Source organism: Pseudomyrmex gracilis, unplaced genomic scaffold, assembly GCF_002006095.1.
Source record: "Pseudomyrmex gracilis isolate BER0280 unplaced genomic scaffold, ASM200609v1 scaffold_32, whole genome shotgun sequence".
NCBI classification, from domain to species: domain Eukaryota; kingdom Metazoa; phylum Arthropoda; class Insecta; order Hymenoptera; family Formicidae; genus Pseudomyrmex; species Pseudomyrmex gracilis.
Genome location: NW_018020616.1, coordinates 269,060 through 288,656, shown reverse-complemented (window position 1 = coordinate 288,656; position 19,597 = coordinate 269,060). Strand labels below are relative to the sequence as shown.

The 19,597-nt window shown below is 32.8% G+C and overlaps 2 protein-coding genes across 3 annotated transcripts in view; one reads left to right on the top strand and one right to left on the bottom strand.

Annotated features, from left to right (window-relative positions):
• The window catches only part of LOC109852662 (uncharacterized protein KIAA2013 homolog), a 29,804-nt gene extending 26,624 nt beyond the window's left edge, over positions 1-3,180 (top strand). Inside the window, exon 8 of the mRNA XM_020424030.1 lies at positions 3,162-3,180. Within this exon, the coding sequence (XP_020279619.1) occupies positions 3,162-3,165 (4 nt within the window). The 3' untranslated portion in view covers positions 3,166-3,180. The remainder of the gene's footprint in view (positions 1-3,161) is intronic.
• The window catches only part of LOC109852659 (metabotropic glutamate receptor 8-like), a 65,716-nt gene that overhangs the window by 20,380 nt on the left and 25,739 nt on the right, over positions 1-19,597 (bottom strand). For both annotated transcript variants that reach the window (XM_020424023.1, XM_020424024.1), the window contains exons 4-6: positions 11,327-11,464; positions 6,212-6,391; positions 2,150-2,313 (exon numbers count right to left, since the gene is read on the bottom strand). In XM_020424023.1, the coding sequence (XP_020279612.1) occupies positions 2,150-2,313; positions 6,212-6,391; positions 11,327-11,464 (482 nt within the window). The remainder of the gene's footprint in view (positions 1-2,149; positions 2,314-6,211; positions 6,392-11,326; positions 11,465-19,597) is intronic.

The window sequence follows — 19,597 nt, the reverse complement described above, 5'->3', positions numbered from 1 at the left end:
AACGTGAAAAATGAGAATTTACTTCTACGATGATTTTCTGAAAAATATACTATATTATAAAAAATATAATATATATATGAGAACCGTGTATTTATTAAATAAATAACCATAACACTGGTAAATAATTACAAAAACGATTAAAAACTACATATCAATCTTTCGGTTCTTATTTAACCGAGGTGATATTGAATTAAATTTAACCCAATTAAAGTACATTCGTAATTTACATTTATCGGTAATATTGCTCATTCGCGTTTCATTTTCATCTTGTCTCAATTTAAATTGCAAAAGAAAACTAAATTACGCAATGGTAATAGAATATCAATTAGATAGAATTAAAGATAAAAAAGAAATTTGAAAAATTCTTACAATATTAATGAAAACATTGTTAAATAATCTACTTTACCATAGTCTACTTTTTCGTGCGAAGTACTATGTAGATATTACATGACTGCGAGGTGGTCACAGGCAATGTGCGATGCGTGCGTATGTAATCAGCACTTTTCAGACAGTCGGAATAGAACGAACGGAAAAGTTCAGCAATGAATGCATAAAAAGGTCATCTGTGTTTGATTAGAAACCAAAACGAGAACAAAGTTGTTATCATCTCTCTATGGAATTACTCGTTAACTTGCTAATTCATGGTTTTTTTCAATTCTGTTAGAAAAGCGTTGACGTCATTTAAACCCACATTCTAAAGGTCACAGAAATAGGCGAGTTAAAGTATCTATTAACATTCGAAAATGTTTTTCGGGTTTGAACCGCGTCAGTGTCATTTTTATATCGACTAAGCTTTAATATAATCGCTTAAATTTGTCATTAATTGACAAGAAAGATTTTCCGTCGATATGATTTGCACGCACCAAATTTGTTTTGTCAAATTATCTCAAATCTCATCATTTTTTGACAATATCTGATCTATATATAATTCATAAATTAGCTTGAGGTTTTTTTAAAATTTTTTCCAAGAATCCTTTTTATCAATTTCCAGTTTTGCCGTTTGGCTTTCCGGAATGGTTGACACACAAAGTCGCGAATACTTCTGATTTTTACTTGAGGTTCGTAAACAATTTATACTTTCATTTTCGTTGACGGTATGTACAGCGTGTTTCACTTACTAGCAAATACATGAACAGATTGTATATTTTTCAGGTTTTGGCTGAAGATGATCTGAATATATTGATCGAAACGTTTCAAATTTATACGAGAAGTTTTCACTCTACAAGTTTCTCACGTCCATCCGTGACTCTTCTAGCTTTTTGGGTCAATTTTAATTTAATATTATATTTTGTTTGAAGCTTACTCATAAGTTATAAAAGTCAACATCACGGGCTGCCACAAAAATAAAATAAATAGTTCATTGTATATGCGATTAATTTAATATCTAAATTCTTAAAGCAACTATCTGCTATGTGTAATGCAATAATATTGATGTTGCATCAACAGGATATATTTCAATTAAACTGATGCTGTTGATTTAACATTATTTTTTTCCCGTATATACATAATATATATAATATATATATGTACATTGTATACATATAAAATAAAAGTTCGATCGGTAAAGTTATTCAACCGCGCTTCGTTCAAGAAAATCCCTAAACTTTTTATTGACGATGATTCGAAACCTATTGGTGTTCTGCCAAAAGCAGTGAATTAGGTTTATGACCAGGACGATTACCGTAAGTTACCTTTACAGACGTAAAGTAAAACTATATTAAACGACAGAAGAGATAAAAAATGTTATATAAGCTCCTGGACAAATCCCAAATTTCTTGCAATAGCAGTATACATGTAGTGATTATATACAACATGAAATTTTATGTTTGTAATATATGTCGCAGCATAAACAACGAAATTCAGAGTTGACAGTTTATTCGTTAAAAGATTTACACATTTGCTGGAAAAATTGTTCGTTCATATCTACATCGTTCGATTAAATTATCCTCCAGAAAGTTGTCAGTTGTAACAAAACTTAAGAAAAATTTAAATATAATAAGTAACTTGCTCATACTTTTATTTTCATTTTGTTTGTGATAATAAAAGAAAACGAAGTGACCACAATCACAGTCAAACATTCTCGAGTTGTCAGAGACAATCACAATCGTTGAATTGACCGTCTATGATGTATATTGTTTTGTGATCTTACCTGACATTATCCTCATCGACGAAGAGCACTACGGCTCTAGCATTCTTTGACAGTAAATGCTGGATAATTGCGTCGAAATCTGTTCTTGAATTTCTCATAATCTTTTGATATGTCGCAACACATATCTGATATGCGGTTGCGAGCGCTGTAAAAGTTGCAATGCCCTGAAAAATAACATTTCATTTCGAGTATTAAAAAACCGCACATTTTTATCAGACGTGGAATTTCGTCAATAAACACACGTCGAACACGTCAAACAACGTGTTCGTAAGATATTTAATTTTTGTATTTTGAAATAAACAATTGGAATACAAAAGAGTACGGAACTTTTGGAGCATTTCTGACTCATATTTACATACTCATTTATCGTTGACGGTACATCCCCAGAATTTGCATGAGAAATCGTAGTCATTAAGCAGCTTGTTGTTCAAAGTGCCCGAAGAAAATGTACGACAGCCGTTAGTCTCTACTCTTCCGGAAAGTTGGAGTCAAGGCTCTTACACTTTCACAACGAGAGTTTGTTCTGCGGTGTATACTTATCAGAATGTCTTCACATTTTTCATGCTAAATGACTCGAACCCCGAACCACACATTTCCCGACAATCAAATAGCCGAATCTAGAGCGAAATCCGAGAGTTCAATTCGAGAATTCAGATGTGTGCCGAACAATTCTATGAAGAAAAAAAAACAAATGTCTAATATTAAATTATAATTATTAATTTTGAAAAAAAAAAAAAAACTGTTGAAGGAAAGTAAATTAAACTTATTATCGTATATCTTGCTTCAAGATATGAAAATTGTCAATATCAAATCTACGAGTGTGTCATTATATACGGAGCAAACTATGAGACGCTGCTGTATAAATTACCTGTCTCGCATTTTTATTTCATATCGCACACACGCAACTATAGATATACGTATATTGACGTAACTCGTCCGTATTCTCGCGATATATTTATCTCACCTTCCTTTCGTAATATATGTATATAGGTACGCATTTTTCTGTTGGTAGGTGAGGAAATTACGCGAAAAGAAAAGACGTTCGAGAGGAAGATGCGCGATGCATCACCAAGTTGCAGATGTTATCGACGCGTTTTATGGAGAACCGCGCAGTAAAAATCGCCGTTATTCATCACACAGTATTCTGAACGAAAATATACTCCTACGTTTTCGCGATCGAGTCGAACACGTAATATAACGATTATATCGTACAAATCTATTTTCAACATTGAATTTTCACAAGCGAGTTCAAATATTCAATAATACAATCACTATTGCGTTTCTTTTGACGATAATAACGCAACGAATATCTTTACTATCTTTGTTCGATTTATTACTTAAATTTTATTTTTGAAATCAAAAGGTTTAATACATTCAATGATATTTTTCGGGTTTCAATCGCGTTAGTGTTATTTTTTTATACCGACTTTAGATTAAGCTTTAATATAATCGCTTAATTTGTCATTAATTGACAAGAAAAATTTTCCGTCGATATGATTTGCACGCAAATTTGTTTTGTCTCTTCCGACGACGTACAATACTCATCAAATCGCGACAGAGTTTATTTAACAAATCTTAATTGCAAATCAGGTTAAATTCTTATTTTCTTGGTAATATCTGGAATTAATTTTTAATAAAAGCAAAGCTCTTCTTTATAATCTACATTTTGTGAAAGTTAGCTAATTGGCTAAGATAACATAAATAGCGTAATATCTGAAGAAGTAAAAAAAAAAAAGAAAAAAACGTCGCGCGACACTCTCTTTTATGGAATTACAGGTTACTATTAACGTAAACTCTACTTTTTTTACGACAAAAATTTTCCATTTCCGCTATTCACTTATACACATTTTAATTTTCCTTCTTTATGTTACATTAATTTCAATTCTCGAAAAAGTTTTTTCTTTTTAACAATTTAAAATTTAACATCAATGTATTTTCTTTATAAAAACTAATATTTAGAAAAAGAATTAACAAATTGAATAAAAAGAATTGAAAGAAGAAAATGCGCACAATAAAAAATTCAGGAATCAATAGACAGGATAAATGGGGATATTATGGCCATACGGAAAAGATAGCCATAGACTCTGTAATTTCATCAATAATTGTTTAATAGTGCATTTTTGTAGCCATTCTTAAAGTTAATCAGTATTTACAGTAGTTTAATAATATTGTGAAAATTATATATTTTTACTTTTGATTGCTTGCAAAATTTTACGTATGTCCACTAAAAGCTGCCGTAACGTCGAATAAATTACAGTTAAGCTGCCGTAATCAATATTACATACATAATAAAAGTATATAAATTGCAATGTAACCAATAATTTGTGTATTTTCAGTTTTATTATTTATTTATAAATACTATGTTATCTTTTCTTCACACTTCGGGAAAAATAACCCATTTTTTAAAAAAGTTATAGGGTAAAAGTACCAATTACTGTGCCCATTAAGGTTAATCCGAGAGTCCGGAAATGGGTTCCGTGACTCATTCCTTCGTATAATGCGCTGGTTAGACATATCGTAAGGGTTTTAGTGGGTAAATTTCGGTAATTCGGAGAGTCTCATATAATCTTGATTCTCCCTCGAGGGTCAGGATATGCATAAAGCATTTCCCCCAAGTAAACAACAATTTTTTTCAGGAAGAGGGTGCAGAGAGAAGAACGGAGCCTCTCTCCCACTCATGTGTACGATAATGTACAATACGAAAAATTCCACAAAGAAGAAATTGTGTATCATATTCAGAAATTCGTGGAAACGCATGTTGAAACTTCACAAAATATTTAAATAATCCAATCGTCTCGTATAAAATTATATAACATACTGTTTGAACAAAAAGATATATGATCGAAAATATCAAAACAAAATAGTAAGCTTTGTTGTATACTAAATACTTGTATTTTTTAACACATATGCTTACTTCTGAACATATACATGACACATTTACTTCTAAAACTCACACAGTGTCGGAAAACGATGGTCTATTGATGAAACTTTTTTGTTAACAACTTTTTAATAAACAATAATAAGAGACGGCTAAGATCTATTTTTGTTACTCAGAAGGATAATCTTTATAATATATGTGAAGGGCACGGTAATTGGAAGAGTCTCCCCTAAACAGGAATTTCACTATTGCAATTTAGCATGAAGGGATTTAAAGCAAGACGCGGTCAGGAACACATTTCTGGCTGAACACAACCAGCGATCAACGTTCGTAAATCCAGCCGCGACCGCTGAGTTGCTTCGTACGTAACTCGATACGGCATCTCGACCCGCTTTGCGGCTTACGAGATCTTACCTTAAGCTTTGTACATGTTAAACTGCAAAACTTCATAATCTGCACACATGTATTAATTTCGAGAGCATTAAATACGTATATTTGTATCAGAAACAAATAGAAGAGAAGATGATAATACGATTTTAAGATTAGACTCTGATAATTTTTTTTTTTTTTAATACTTTTGAGTTCGCCGTCGTATGCTAATTGTCCAATTTGATGTTAACGCGAGTGCACATAACGATTTCACGATTTGCAATTGCAGCGCAATGTAACGGCAGAATGCAAGCGACTATGTTGCACCGTGTCTTTGTAAATATGCGGATAACTGTTTTTATACTGTAGTTTTATGTTTTTCATTCTTTACTTGAATGATAGATACATACACAAAAAACATTATTTCAAATAATTTTTATGAATTAAGTTCTAATTATATATATTGTTTTTTTCTCCGGGCATTATTATTTTACTTTTAATTTTATTGCGTTTTAATTGTGCAAAGCAATAATATATTTCTAGTGTACATCGTAGATTTTTGAAAGAGAAGATATATCTTGCGCGACTCATGTTATATTTTTCAAATATTTGTATGTTTTTTCTCTACACGAATTTTACCTTAATCGATCAGTATATAAATAATAAAATGTGTGATAACTACTGTAATAATAAAAAATGACAACTATGATTTTTTAAATGATAACTATTTCAGAGAATAATTTTCTACAACACGCGTTATCGTGAGCCAAAAGATAATGTTACTAATGAAATTTTTGATTAAATTTATCACTTACTTTCTCGCCGTAGTCACCTTCCACTGCAACCGTGGAAACGTATTTCCAGCCCATCATGCTGATAACTTCGACCATCGCTTGTGCTTGAAAGTTGTCTGGAGGTACCACTCGGCTAAAATACTCAAACCGGCTTTTATCAGACAGCTCTGTACTAGTGGAAGCGTAACTCACTTGCGGTATCTGCAATTAGTAATATAGCTATGAAATTAGAGAAACTAGAAAACATTGCAATGTGTTTTCTTAGTATTTGAAAAATAAATATAAGTTGTCATAATTGTCATAACAAAGAAAAAAAATTTTGTGTAATACGCGTTAATCGTGTGAAAAATCAGAGTTATCAGAATTGTTTAAATAAGTAATCCTTTAAAAAAATAAACAATGCTTTAAAATATATTATTATTATTATTATCGTCATCATCATCATCTCCAAAAAGCTACATTTAAATAAGATGTATTTATGTGATTTTTAAATGTATATTATACAAAAATATAAAGAAATTTTGCACATGTATTACATAACAGAAAAGCTGATATCTTGCTTCGTTTTGTAAGCGACTGCTTGTTTCTCGTTATAAATACAGAAAGCTCATAACTTTACAACTGAATTTAATAATCTATTGCTTGCTAAAGGTAATTGTCTCCAACTTTCTCTCTCTCTTCATTTTCTTTCTAGTTTTTTTGTAACTGCATTTTTGCACAAAAAGCGTATGCTCCGCCGAGAGATAGTTTCTTGCTGATGTGGCATTGTTCTCTAACGAATGTTATGGCGTTATTACTCGTTTGCACGTACGCTGGCGCATACATGCTTCAAGATCAACATAAAAGCTGCGCAAAAGTCGCGCGTGATATTATTTTCGATATTAATATCCATGCATATTTTTTGCTTTTGAAGATTGCCGTTTTTGATATTAATACAAAATTTAAATTTCTAAAGCATAAATAATGTTGAAACGAGACTTTATGAAAACTCAAATTATTGATACGAAAATTATGAAGATGATGAAAAGATTTTTAATAGTATTTTTATTTCCTATTTTACATATATTAGATATATATTTCTCTATTTTTTTCTGTTTACTTTTACTGTTTTCATAAACAAATTATGCTACTGCATTTTATTAAATTTAAACGCTTAATTTTTCAACATGAAAAACGCGTTTTGTACATTTGCGAATGCTGACGTTTTTGAAGTAAAAATTAAGTTCTTCTAATCTTACACATTTTTATTCAAAATAATGGTAACATTATGACACAATAATCAACCTGTTCTTCCAGTCGAAGCGCCCGAGTTAGTTCGTCGGAAGAGCGCTGCTCTATTTTGGAATTATTATGAAAAACAATTTTTTAATGAAAAATATCACGACTACACTTTCAATTGAGCAAAATTATGTGAAAATTAAATAAAAACCAAAAAAAGTTTTTATGTATTTGTACGAAAAGTATATGTAATCCGCAAACTAGGTTTGTTCGTGTCCGCTCGAAATTTCGTCTTGTCACTGTCAAAGTTGTATTGAAGATCTGAAATTTCTGACTGTTACATTCCCTTCCTATACAACTTTTTAGGGCGAAGTCAAATTCCTCTCTCTTTCCTCGTTTGTAAGTTATAAACGCAAGTAGATTTTGCGCGGACACAAAGGATCCTTGTTTGCAGTTTAAAGGTTAAATATTATATAAGTTATATTATGTTTAACTCTCATTGTCAGAAAACTGTGATATACAGGATGTCCGAAAATAGTCGTATCACCGTTCGTGGGCAGACAGGAAGGGTTATATTAAACCGAAAAGCCTTGTACCAGTTTGCAAAATTTGCAATAATTAACAAGTTATTAATTAATAAAAAAGATCTGAGAATGAGTATGCATTCACGTGCACAAGACAGCCTAGCGTTTTGCGAACTTATAGTTGCTACGCGCGCGGCGTAGCAACTCAATATGGAAGGAGTTAATATAATCAACATATAATATACATATTACATAAAAATCGATACCCAAAAGACGATTAAACGCGAAAGCATAATATGTACATTAGGTATATGCTGATTATATTAACTCCTCTCATTGAATTGCCGCGCGCGTAGCAACCATAAGCTCGCGAAAGGCTGTCTTTTGCACGTAAATACACGCTCATTTTCGCAGATCTTATATATTTTCTCTTTCTCTCTCTCTTTTATTAATTAATAACCTCTTTTATTAATTAATAACAAATTAATAATATTAATTATTGAAAATTTTGCAAAGTGATATAGGACTTTTCGGGCCGGTATAACTTTTTCTATCTCCCACTTTTCACGAGCGGTGGCTATTATACTAGACACTTTGTATATACATTGAAAATGATAAAAGATTGTAAAAAAAATGACAGTCAAATTGTAAGCGCGTACTTGATCTTTACAATCTCTCATTAGACATGTAAAGTCAATATTCGTAACATCTCAAACAAAAAATTATTGATATGTTAACACACAATAACAACTTTATCGTTATAAGTTACAAAATAAGAGAGAGCTGTTATAAAATCCAACTATCACGATATCGAAATGTGGCAATATTGTTTTTTTTTTTTTTTTTTTTTAATAAGGTAAATCTGAATTCTGCCAATAAAATTGTGTACGTGTATGAGAAAATGACAAGAAAAATATTGAAATACGATAACTCATTAGATATTTCCTGCATTTGCGCGACTTTCCCCGACAATGAACAAAACTTGCAAGCGGAATAAAATCCGCGAAAATATACTCCGCAGATGTCTTTGTTCACAGTAAAAACACGTCGACGGAAAGTGAACTGAAAAGGGCACTTGGTTTGCGCCGATAAACAGAAAGGGAAGTAGTTTTCAAATTCAAGTGGATCATTATAAAATAATGAGGGAAAGCGATAAAAGAGAGTACGTGCAATAAAATCCAGGATGGCACTCAGCTCGATTCGTGCAACAGTACATTTTGGATCATCTTGCCTGGTGGATATCTTTTATCCTCACTGATAGAACTCGAGAGTTTAAGCCGCGTAACACAAGCACTTTTAGAAACCCTAAACTCTTGTCGTCTGCGACACGCCGATATCTCAACTTGTCTTAACTTTCTTTGCTTCAATTATAACTACATACTAATTCTATCCCTTCAGTAGTTAGACGTGAGTCTCCTAGACACTCAGAAATTGCGGCATTTCTAGAAAAAAAATTAGTTTTTTTTAAAACGCATCTTTGAAACTAGAGATTTTTTCAATTTGTTTTTTTATCAATGCAGAAATGTTTAAACAATTAAAGAACTTTTGATTAAAAAACAAAAAAATTGTTGCCTCTTTTCCGTGTTGCCGATTGGTTGGTTGGTTGATCGAGTCGAATCGAATCGGTAAGATCGAGAGAGTAAATAATGAAAAGCGATTTTTTGAGACAGTTCGTCGTATATGTAGAGAAAATTAAAAACATAACTAAAGTCACGTGACAGGAAAGAGTAGAAAAACAACACGTGAAAATAACGTGATTGTAATTTATATTATATATAACATTAAATATAATACATATTATACATATAATTTATTATATATTTATAATATTATACTTTATATTGTATTATATATATTATATACATACTACAGTAATGTCACTGACCTTGGCCGCGCGGCCTTGGCGGGGTCACTGACCGCGGGCGCGCGGCCTTGGTGGGTGGGGAGTCACTGATCGCGGTCGCGCGACCGCGGCGGGGTCAATGACCTCGGTCGCGCGACTGCGGTGGAGTCACTGACTTCGGCCGCGCGACCGCGGCGGTGTTACTGACTTCGGTCACGTGATTACGGTATATATATATATATATATACATTTATGCGTATGTGTGTGTATTATATATAGATATAGAATATATATTACATATAATATATATAATATTCTCTTTTTTACCCTTTTCCTTGTCACGTGTTGTTTTTCCACTTCTCTCTCTCACTATTTTTTGAGTTTGATTTTCATGCGTTATTTCTAACATTTCTCATATGTGTATTATATGGTTTATAAGACGTATATACTATCTGTCATCGCGGTGACAGGTTGTGTTCACTGACAACGTTAAATAAAAATAACAATAGCGTGCGCGTAGCGCGCGCCTGTGTTAGTACAAAATAAAATATACACTTGTTTTTCTCATGTAAAAATCAATTCTGATCTATATTTTCTTTCTCTTTCTGTAGATCTTATATCCTGCAGAAAACAATACAAATGCGAAACAAGTTGCTTTTTTGTTTTAAGTTTAACTGGAGTATTTCTTGGTTCACTTTGCGCTTCACCTTATTTCTCGGATTAGTTTTACGCCATCTAACGAAGTAAAACACTAAAATCGAATTTCACGGAAAGTTCAATAGAAGCTTTTGCACATCTGGTAAATTTGCTAGTTCGATCGTGCGGTAAACATTTAAAAGTTTCTTTGCACAAGCCTCTATTTTCTTCTGGATTGAAAATATGACTATTTTTACCTACAGTGAGAGTTTTCATCTTATCTCACCTTCTCTCACATTTCGATGACGACAAAGAGCTTCTTCTAGAAAGCCAATTTTGCGCGGATCACCGGATTCCTTTCAACGAATTCATGCTGCGTGACGTCTTTTTAGAGCGCGGAAAGGTTTTATCTGAGTCTCCGCGATACGAAACGGCGTCGCAAGAGTAACCTTTCTTGGTTTGATCCTTACAAATGGATGAGTGATCCTTCCAAAGGAACTGATTGCTCTGCCGACCTTGTTAGCGGTCACACGAAATTTCGACAGTGTCATTACATTCTCGAAAAAGCTTTAAGTTGCTTGTTGTCGTCACATTTGTATATATATATATATTTTTTTTTTATCTCTCTTTTAAATATGATCTTAGACATCTCCATATAAAAAAATGACGTCAACATAACATTCTAATTCTTTTTAAATTTTAATTTTTGAATTTTATACTACCTACCAGTTTGCGTTATAAGTTTAATAAAATAATAACATATTTCTGCATATACATAAAATTTAATAATTTTCTATTAATTACAAATAACAAAAATTAATTAAACTTGAAAGTTTTGTTAAAAAAAAACATGTTTGTGTGGAGTAATTTGCTCATATAAAATGACTATAATATATATGAACCGACTAAACGTACCTTGAAAAGCCGCAAGATGTTTGCTATCATAATCGACACTACGCTCGAGGAAGCGCCGATCACGCCGCTTACAGGCTTAGTGGCAATAGGGGTGTAAATCATACTTTTGTTGCCTTCGCATTTAATGTCCGATATGTCCTGAAAAACACAAGAAAAACACCAAACTCAAATATACAAGTACACATATAAATATGTAAATCAGTCGCGCTTCAGGAATATTATGAACTTTCTACGAGAAATAAAAGTTTGCAACAAATAAGAGCTAAACGGAGTGCGTGCTCCGAATATTCCGATATGTACAACTTGTGTTTGGTTCTTATTTGCCAAGTTCTCCCCAAAATCTACTTTTGTTTGACATATTTTTTGTCACTTGCTTCGTTTTCAAGAATTCTATCGTTTCCATTAAAACGGAACACTTCATATATGCAATAAAGTGCAACAAAATTAAGGCAATTAAATTGAAATTAAAAAAATTTGTGGCGTATCATATAAATACATCTACACAACCAACGCTTGGCTCTCATTTGCCGCATTAATGTTTCTTGTAGAAGGTTTGAAAAAAAAATATCAAGTTGCAGATCAATATTTCTGTTACATAAGACTATTACAGTGGTAGTGCAGTTTAATCAAAAAGTAGTGCAGTTTAATCGAAAAGTTACTTGCACACGCGTGTCGAAAACGTAGAACGGAATCAAGGAACTTCGACAATAGAACATTTCCGCTTTCCCCGTGGGATTTTATTCGCAAATTACATTTCTGACTTCCTACCACGTGCGACCCTAAAATGCAATATCTGAACTTAAACATTCTTTGAACAGTGTATAAAAAAGATATATAAATATACGAAAGGAAATTTACATAAAAAATGAATATTACATAATGTTACTCGTGTAACATATTTATTTTAGGTTTCCTGATGCATGTAGATTACACGTTTAAAATTCCACCAACGCTATGCGTCAGCGTCACGTCAATGGACCATCAAAACATTTTCACATATATTCTTGCACGTACATAGATTTTAAACATGCTGCGACATCTATCTCTACAGTATATATTTTTTTTTTAGCTATTACAAGTAAAAACAATTCTGTAACATAATCAGATAATATCAATTATTGTATTCTCTAATTTTTTTTCTACAACCTCTTCAGTATTTTCGTAACTTAATCTAAACTATATAAGTTACGCGAATTCTTCTTAGTTTATACGAGTTATCTGTGTTATTCTAAGTTTTGCTAAGTTCTCAGCGTTCTTGTTTCACTGAATGTAATTAGAGACTTTGATGGAAAGTAGCGCATTCACTTCGGATTATTTAATACACATCATTTAAACAAGATTTCATCGCCGGCATATCTTCGCGCCAGCATAAAAATAATAATTTCTAAAAACAATAGCTTATTGTGTGCGATGTGTTACGCAAATTGCATCGGGGATTTGAAATTTTTTCGCGCTTTAATAGCTGCGGAGATGCGAAAAGATAGTAACCGCACTTTGTGTAATTGCTCTAATTACTGCTATAGAAACTTATTCAACTATTGCTACAACGTTTTCTCGTTTTGCTCGTACAACAAAACTTTACGTCGCTAAATTATAGTTTTTATTTTACTTCTCTTTCATATTCGTCGGACTTTTTACATAACTGGCGCGCGCAACAAAATTCGGCGGTGAGATGGAATTTGTTTCGTCGCGCGTTTTGCAATTCGGTTACGTTTCCCTTTTTGTAGACATCCTCGCAATTAAACAGCGCAACTCGTTTTGATGACGAAAAACTAGTGTATCAATGTATTCCCACAAATCATTAAAATCTCTATGTGTTTACACACACACACACACACATACAGAAAGATTTCACAAGATAATATAAACACACAAGCGGTGAATATGTGTAACATATATAAATTTTATATATAATAAAATTATAAATATTTAACAATATAATTGCCGTATATTAAGTTTAAATAAATAATTTGACTACGTACTCTTCAAGTAAAAAATTATTGTTTAAATATTTAAGAAATAAACGCAACAATTTTAAATATTTTATGTATAAGTATAAATTTCCCGTATTTACTGCACATGCAGCTGTTCCTAATGCGACAGAAGCTTTAGACAAACATTCAAGGTTTGCGCCGTATTGTGACAATGACAATTTCCTACGCTATAATCACCAAAAACAATAGGAGTATAGCTTCCGAGTACCAAGTACAATACGAGCATAAAAGATCCAAATTGCTCCTATTATTTCACGTTGCGGGTTATGACAATAAATAGTCATCCGTATAATGTTTTCGGAGCCATTTCACTGAACGTTGATTTCTGAAACAGTGAGCAATACTCGAAGTTGACAAGAGTTTCATTCTCTTTAGAGACAGAGACGAGCGCACTTTATCCTGCACCGCGATCTTATCGTTAATACCTTAAATGTCGCGGAATATATCCGGCTATTTAGTTGCAAACCACGCTAAATACATTGCTTTGCTTAATTTTCAAGTCGGAAAGTTATTGTCGCATCTCTGCAATTTTTGACGATCTGACTGCAAAAACGAGGAGGTTTTTATGAATGCGAAGTAAATTCGCTCTTTTTGGAACCTATATCTTTATTATAAAATTGTAAAGACAAATGTGAGAGCAAAGATCTTAATTGACCTGATAAATTTCTTTGTGTGTGTTAAGGCTTGTTCAATAATTAATGTCAATAAAACGTCCTACCAACTAAATTTCCCAACTAAATTAAGATACTTAATTTTTCAAGTCCAGACGTGGGTCTCCCAGAGATCAAAAGGTTTAAACTGATGTCTCTACTAAATATTATTTTTACGCGACATCTGAAGGCTCTGAAAAAAATGATAAGGTCTCAAATAATGATAGAGATCATTGACAGAGTCGTTTGTTCAATAACTTGTTAAATATTTAATTGTAAAGTGCGAAAAGGGTCTGAGAGATCCAAATCTGAACAAAACGTTGGCATTTCACATAGTAAATAAATTTTTTTTTTCGCTTTGAGCACTTCTAACATATCAACTAATTGATGTTTTTTTTATAATTTTATGAAAATATATGTACATATATATCGATTTATTAGCGTGCAGAGTATGCGATTTGCAGCTACGGGAGCTGCCACCCGCGGAATATTTGCAAAACATTGTCTTTTTTTTTAATGCTTACATCTTCGAAACTTAAAGGTTTTTCAATCTGTTTTTTATCGACGCAAAATCGTTTAAATATTGTTTAAAAAAGAATGTGTTAAACTATTCATTTATTGCTAAAATATTGTATCAAAGTTGAGCGCTAGAAAAATGTCATTCTTTGAAAAACGTCCCAAAAGACCCATTGTAAAAATGTTTGTCATTTTACAATTTTTAGAAGACACTTTTTTCTCTAAAAGTACAAACAATTTCCTACAAAACTGCGTTGAAATGTCGTAAAAATCTTAATTACAAAAAAATGGTAAATTTTTAAGCAAAGTTTTTTTCGAAAAAAACTTGTGAAGGTTTTGATTAAACGCTTATATTTTCGAAATTACTAGAGAAATTTTAAATTTGTTTTTTTATCGACGCAGAAGTGTTCAAACTTTTGTTTTAGAAAAAAGAAATTTAAAAAATATTGATTTTTCGCGGAGATATTCGATTTTAAAGTCGCACGAGTCTCACAGACCTGGTCTAAACAACTCGTAGATCATTTTTAAGATCTGGTCTTGAAGAATTAACAATGAGATCTTTTTGAATTCTCTTGTATGAATTCGGCAAACGCGTCGCGCACACGCACCAGAGCGACTCTGTACTTAATCGCGCTCGCGAATACAATCGATACTTACCTACGGAAGCAAGATTTACGTGGCAATTAAGTCTGATTGATTTTCGAGTTTATATTCGGACAATTTATTGTTACAACGGTGAACTTTGGGAATTTAAATCACCGGGATTTTATCGCGCGTTCAACACGCTTGTGGAACGGCACGTTTGTTTGAGGAAAAACTAGACGATACTATAAACTTCCTCCCTTAGTATTTCCCGGATGATTTAAATATGGTGAAGCGATCGTCATATATATACGTACATGCATATACAGCTGCACAAATCCCGTTACTGCATTGCGCTTGCTTTATTTCAGATTATTTAAATATCGTTTGCGTCTCACGACGTATTAATGGGACTTTTTTCGGCGATACTTGTCGTGCGTCTACATTACCGCAACGGAAAAGCTAAGTAGCGTAAAATTTGTCATTACGAGGGAAAAAAGAAGTAAGCAACGGTACCTTCATAAACCGCGTTACAACATAAAATGTGGCACTAAAATTATTTTACGCGTTAAATATTTTTTATGAATAAATAATCATTCTTCATAATTTTATGTATCATAAATAATTCAAAAGGTATACTATAAACAAATTCAGTCATTATCGTAAAAATGATATATACGATATTAAAGAGAGAGTTCAAAAAGCTTTTATCATCACGAACGGGAAAAAAAGTAATATCACGAGATTAGATTGAATATAATCACTAATTCTAAAATATATACTTTTTGATTAATCATCGTCTATTTAATTATTTATTTAATTATTTTTCTATCAACTGTTCGACGTGTATGTGTGCGTGCGCTTGCGCACGCGTGTGTGTAACGTACGAGCTAGATACAGAAAACATCGACCGAACATGATGGCGTTTGAGTCATGGCATCGCTCCAAAGTGATTGCTCTGAACGTTTTAAAAGAGAGAGAAAGAAAGAAAGAGAGAAAAAGAAAATCAGTAAAAAAAAGAGATTCTGATTCATACATCTTCGTTCAAATCGTTACGTGTTCTTGGCGATATTTTCTTCGCTAGAAGGCGAGAAATAAATTTAAATACTGGATTTTTGATGCATTATTCACACCGAGGAAGATGCATCGAGTCCACGGCGGAAAAATGGAAGAGAAGTTGTTTGAATAAATTAAACACACCGCGTGAACTATCGACACATATTCCCGATAAATTCCATACTTGGTTGCTTTTTCAAATTATACTCTTTTAAGCAAAACAAAACAAAATTGACAACTTGTAAATTGTGAGGATAATCTCGTGTAATAAATAAATAAATAAAAATGAGAAACAAAGAACTTTTACTAATCATATGCAGAAAAATATATGATACATGCAGGAAAAATTGGAAGTTTTGTAAAAACAAAGAAACCAAGATATTGTAACATATTTAATAAGTATGCGAGATATATTTTGCAGTATAGAATTATTTTGAGAATTTATGCAGTATTGCGAAAAAGAGAGAGCATGTTAGATATTTTTATTTTATGAATTATGAAATCTCTAAAAATAATCTTCTACATTAAACTCGCTTGTATATAAATCGTATGCACTTTCAAACGACACTATAAATTTTCACGATATATGTATATACGATGTATAGAATTTTCCATAAACTGAAAACAGGCGACACAATTACAACGCGAGTTTTAGCAAAAGATAAAATTGCGTAGTAATTTATTAGGGATTATAATACACAATCAAAAATGATAGATTAATGTAAGATAATTTAGAATAGTGTGTAATAACGTCGCGGGATTGTTGAGTATTGCGCGCACAAAATAATACCTTTACAAAAATGTACGGGTCCCGCACGCCCCTGCCGAGGTGCTTCATGATTTACGATTCTCACGTGATAACTGTTCCCAGAGGCGCAAGCCGTGCTGGTGCTGAATGGGAAGCGAAGGCAATTGCTTGTCAGGAAACGCGGGAAATAAATGGCTTTTGTGCACGAGTGTCACGTCGCGCGCGAAATCAAAAGATAGGACTTTTGGCAATTGCGGACACGAGGATGATTCTTCAAGACGATCGTCGCACTATGTCGCCCGCCAGAACGCGAGATGAAAGTTGCGATTCGGTTTTGCGGTTTTATTTGGAAACTAATTGCATCCGACACACTTCTCATTATTACGGATTATTGTTGAGAAAATAATTAAAAGTTGTAATATATGATAATTAAATGTGACATATGTAAAACATGGTAGTTTCGTCTGCTTAAAAATGAAAGAAATAAACTCGAATCTGTGTGTGTGAATTCGGAAGAAATTTAATTGTAGAAATTACAACGCATTGAAATTCTATTGATGTTACGCGTTTGTTATTTCGATCAAAACATTTAATCAGAAATTTTAAGTAACATTCTCTCTGTTTCGTAATGCAAATTGAAATTTCGAATTTATCGCTAATACCGATCTCTTGGAAGTTTATGTTCATGTTGTGGCAAATTCAATTCTTTTTGAGACCAAGTACAATTTTATGGTATATGTATATATATATAAATGTTACTTGCGTTACACAAACGTTCGTTTATCTACACGCGCGCGTATTGGGAATGTAAACATGATGAAAATTTCGTTTTTGCATTGAATTTTGGATAATGGAGATATACACAAACGTGGCCTGCTATTTTATGCAACGTAGTAACATGTCAATCCCAATTTCTCTGGTGCTGCGGCATGCAGAATTTATGCCGCACTTCGTTCCTCCCGAGTATCGTATTGCCCGCGGCGACGCAGACTTTCCTCTTTCAAGTTCGCGAGATAAATTCCCAACGTGAATAAAAAGCCAGAAGCGCGGGAGTGACTTATATGAATTTGCTACGATTCCATGAATCTTACTCAGATGGAACTGTTACTTTCCACCAATATATTTGTCCGTGTTGAAATATTCCTAAAATATCACAAATATTTTTTGTTGAAAAAAAATCTCGATTGATAATTAAGTTACTTGGTCCTTTTTTTAACAATAAATAAATAATAGTTACATATTATAAAACTCTTATGTCTGTTAATTGAATCGAAAATTGAAGCGAACTCATTTATTTCTCCTTTATCACTCGACGAAGTAAACAGAATTTGCACGTGTAATATTGTCCGCGAGATATGTCTGTAATATTGTCTGCGAACCCGTATTTCGGGTGAAAATTTTCGTCGAAGGAAAATATTAAGTTGCAAGCAGCGGAAGCAACATCTCGTTCGTGCTGTTTCTGCTGGTTGTACACGTAGCTAACGAGTTTACCGGTCCACTTTGGCTTTCTGTATCACATTCGGACTGGTACGTGATTCACAATTAGAAGTGGTTCGTCTATCTCATGGCTTTTTTTTTTTGCTCAAAGTTTTGCCAATACGTGTCATGTTTTTTCAGCGACCGGCATTGCGTGCGCCGCGAACCGAGAGTCGAGTCCGATGGATCAAAAATGCCGATTGAACACGCGAATTCCGATTTGCCTCGTCGGAATTTTGTCGGTCGGCCTTTTTACGCTTCAGTCACGTGTCATCTTGAGCATTCCTGCCAGTGGTTGACACGTGCTGAATGCTGCGCCGAGTTATGTCAGCCACGAATTTCATGCAGCGCCAGATGCCCTCCCTCTCTTAATTGCAAAACCGAGATCCAGTAAACCGACGAATTTATTTCCAGAATTTATCTCTACTTCCACAAACTTTTTGCAATTTCATTCATTACAACGACACAATTCGGCATATATTACATTTTACGAAAGAGATAATAAAAAAATATCATTTTAATCATCCTTTTGTTACGTATAAAGATAATAAAATATGTCAATCAATAAGAATTTATGTGAGCAGTCTTGATTGATGTAAAAACGTAATTCTCACATGCATGTGTCAATTTTGCCACGTTTATATTCATCAGTCGGGTCCATCTATACAATCGACTCGATCTCGGTAAAATTTATTTGATAGGAATTGCACAATTTTTAACTCGTATCGAATTCTTTCGCTGGCAGTCAGATTTATAGATATCAAAAAATGCTGGCTAGCTGTTTCTACCCTTCAATTTCATTCCGTTCGACAGATCGTGTCTTTTCTAGCATGGAGGTAACTGGACTCGACGAAGATCGATCAATAACGCGAGATAGTCACTTCCAATCTATAAGTCTTAAGCTGAATTTTCACATTGCAGCAATACGATCGACACAGAGAGTTTTACCAAGCTGGCTAAATGTTTTTCATGCTCATGCTTGTGTGTAATAATCAGCATGGAACAATGTCGCAAAACTTTTAGCAAAATTTAATTTTATTTAGAGTCATCATTTCATTTATATTTATTCATTTATGTGTAGAATTTTAATTAGAGTTCAGCGCGATACAGAGCAACTTTAACAATAAAGTTTTCAACGAGAAAATGTTTTATTAGTTATTAATAATACACAGTGTGTGTAATTGTAAAAATTCTATTTTTTATTATATGTTATAAATAATACATATTATTATTGTTATTATTTATTATT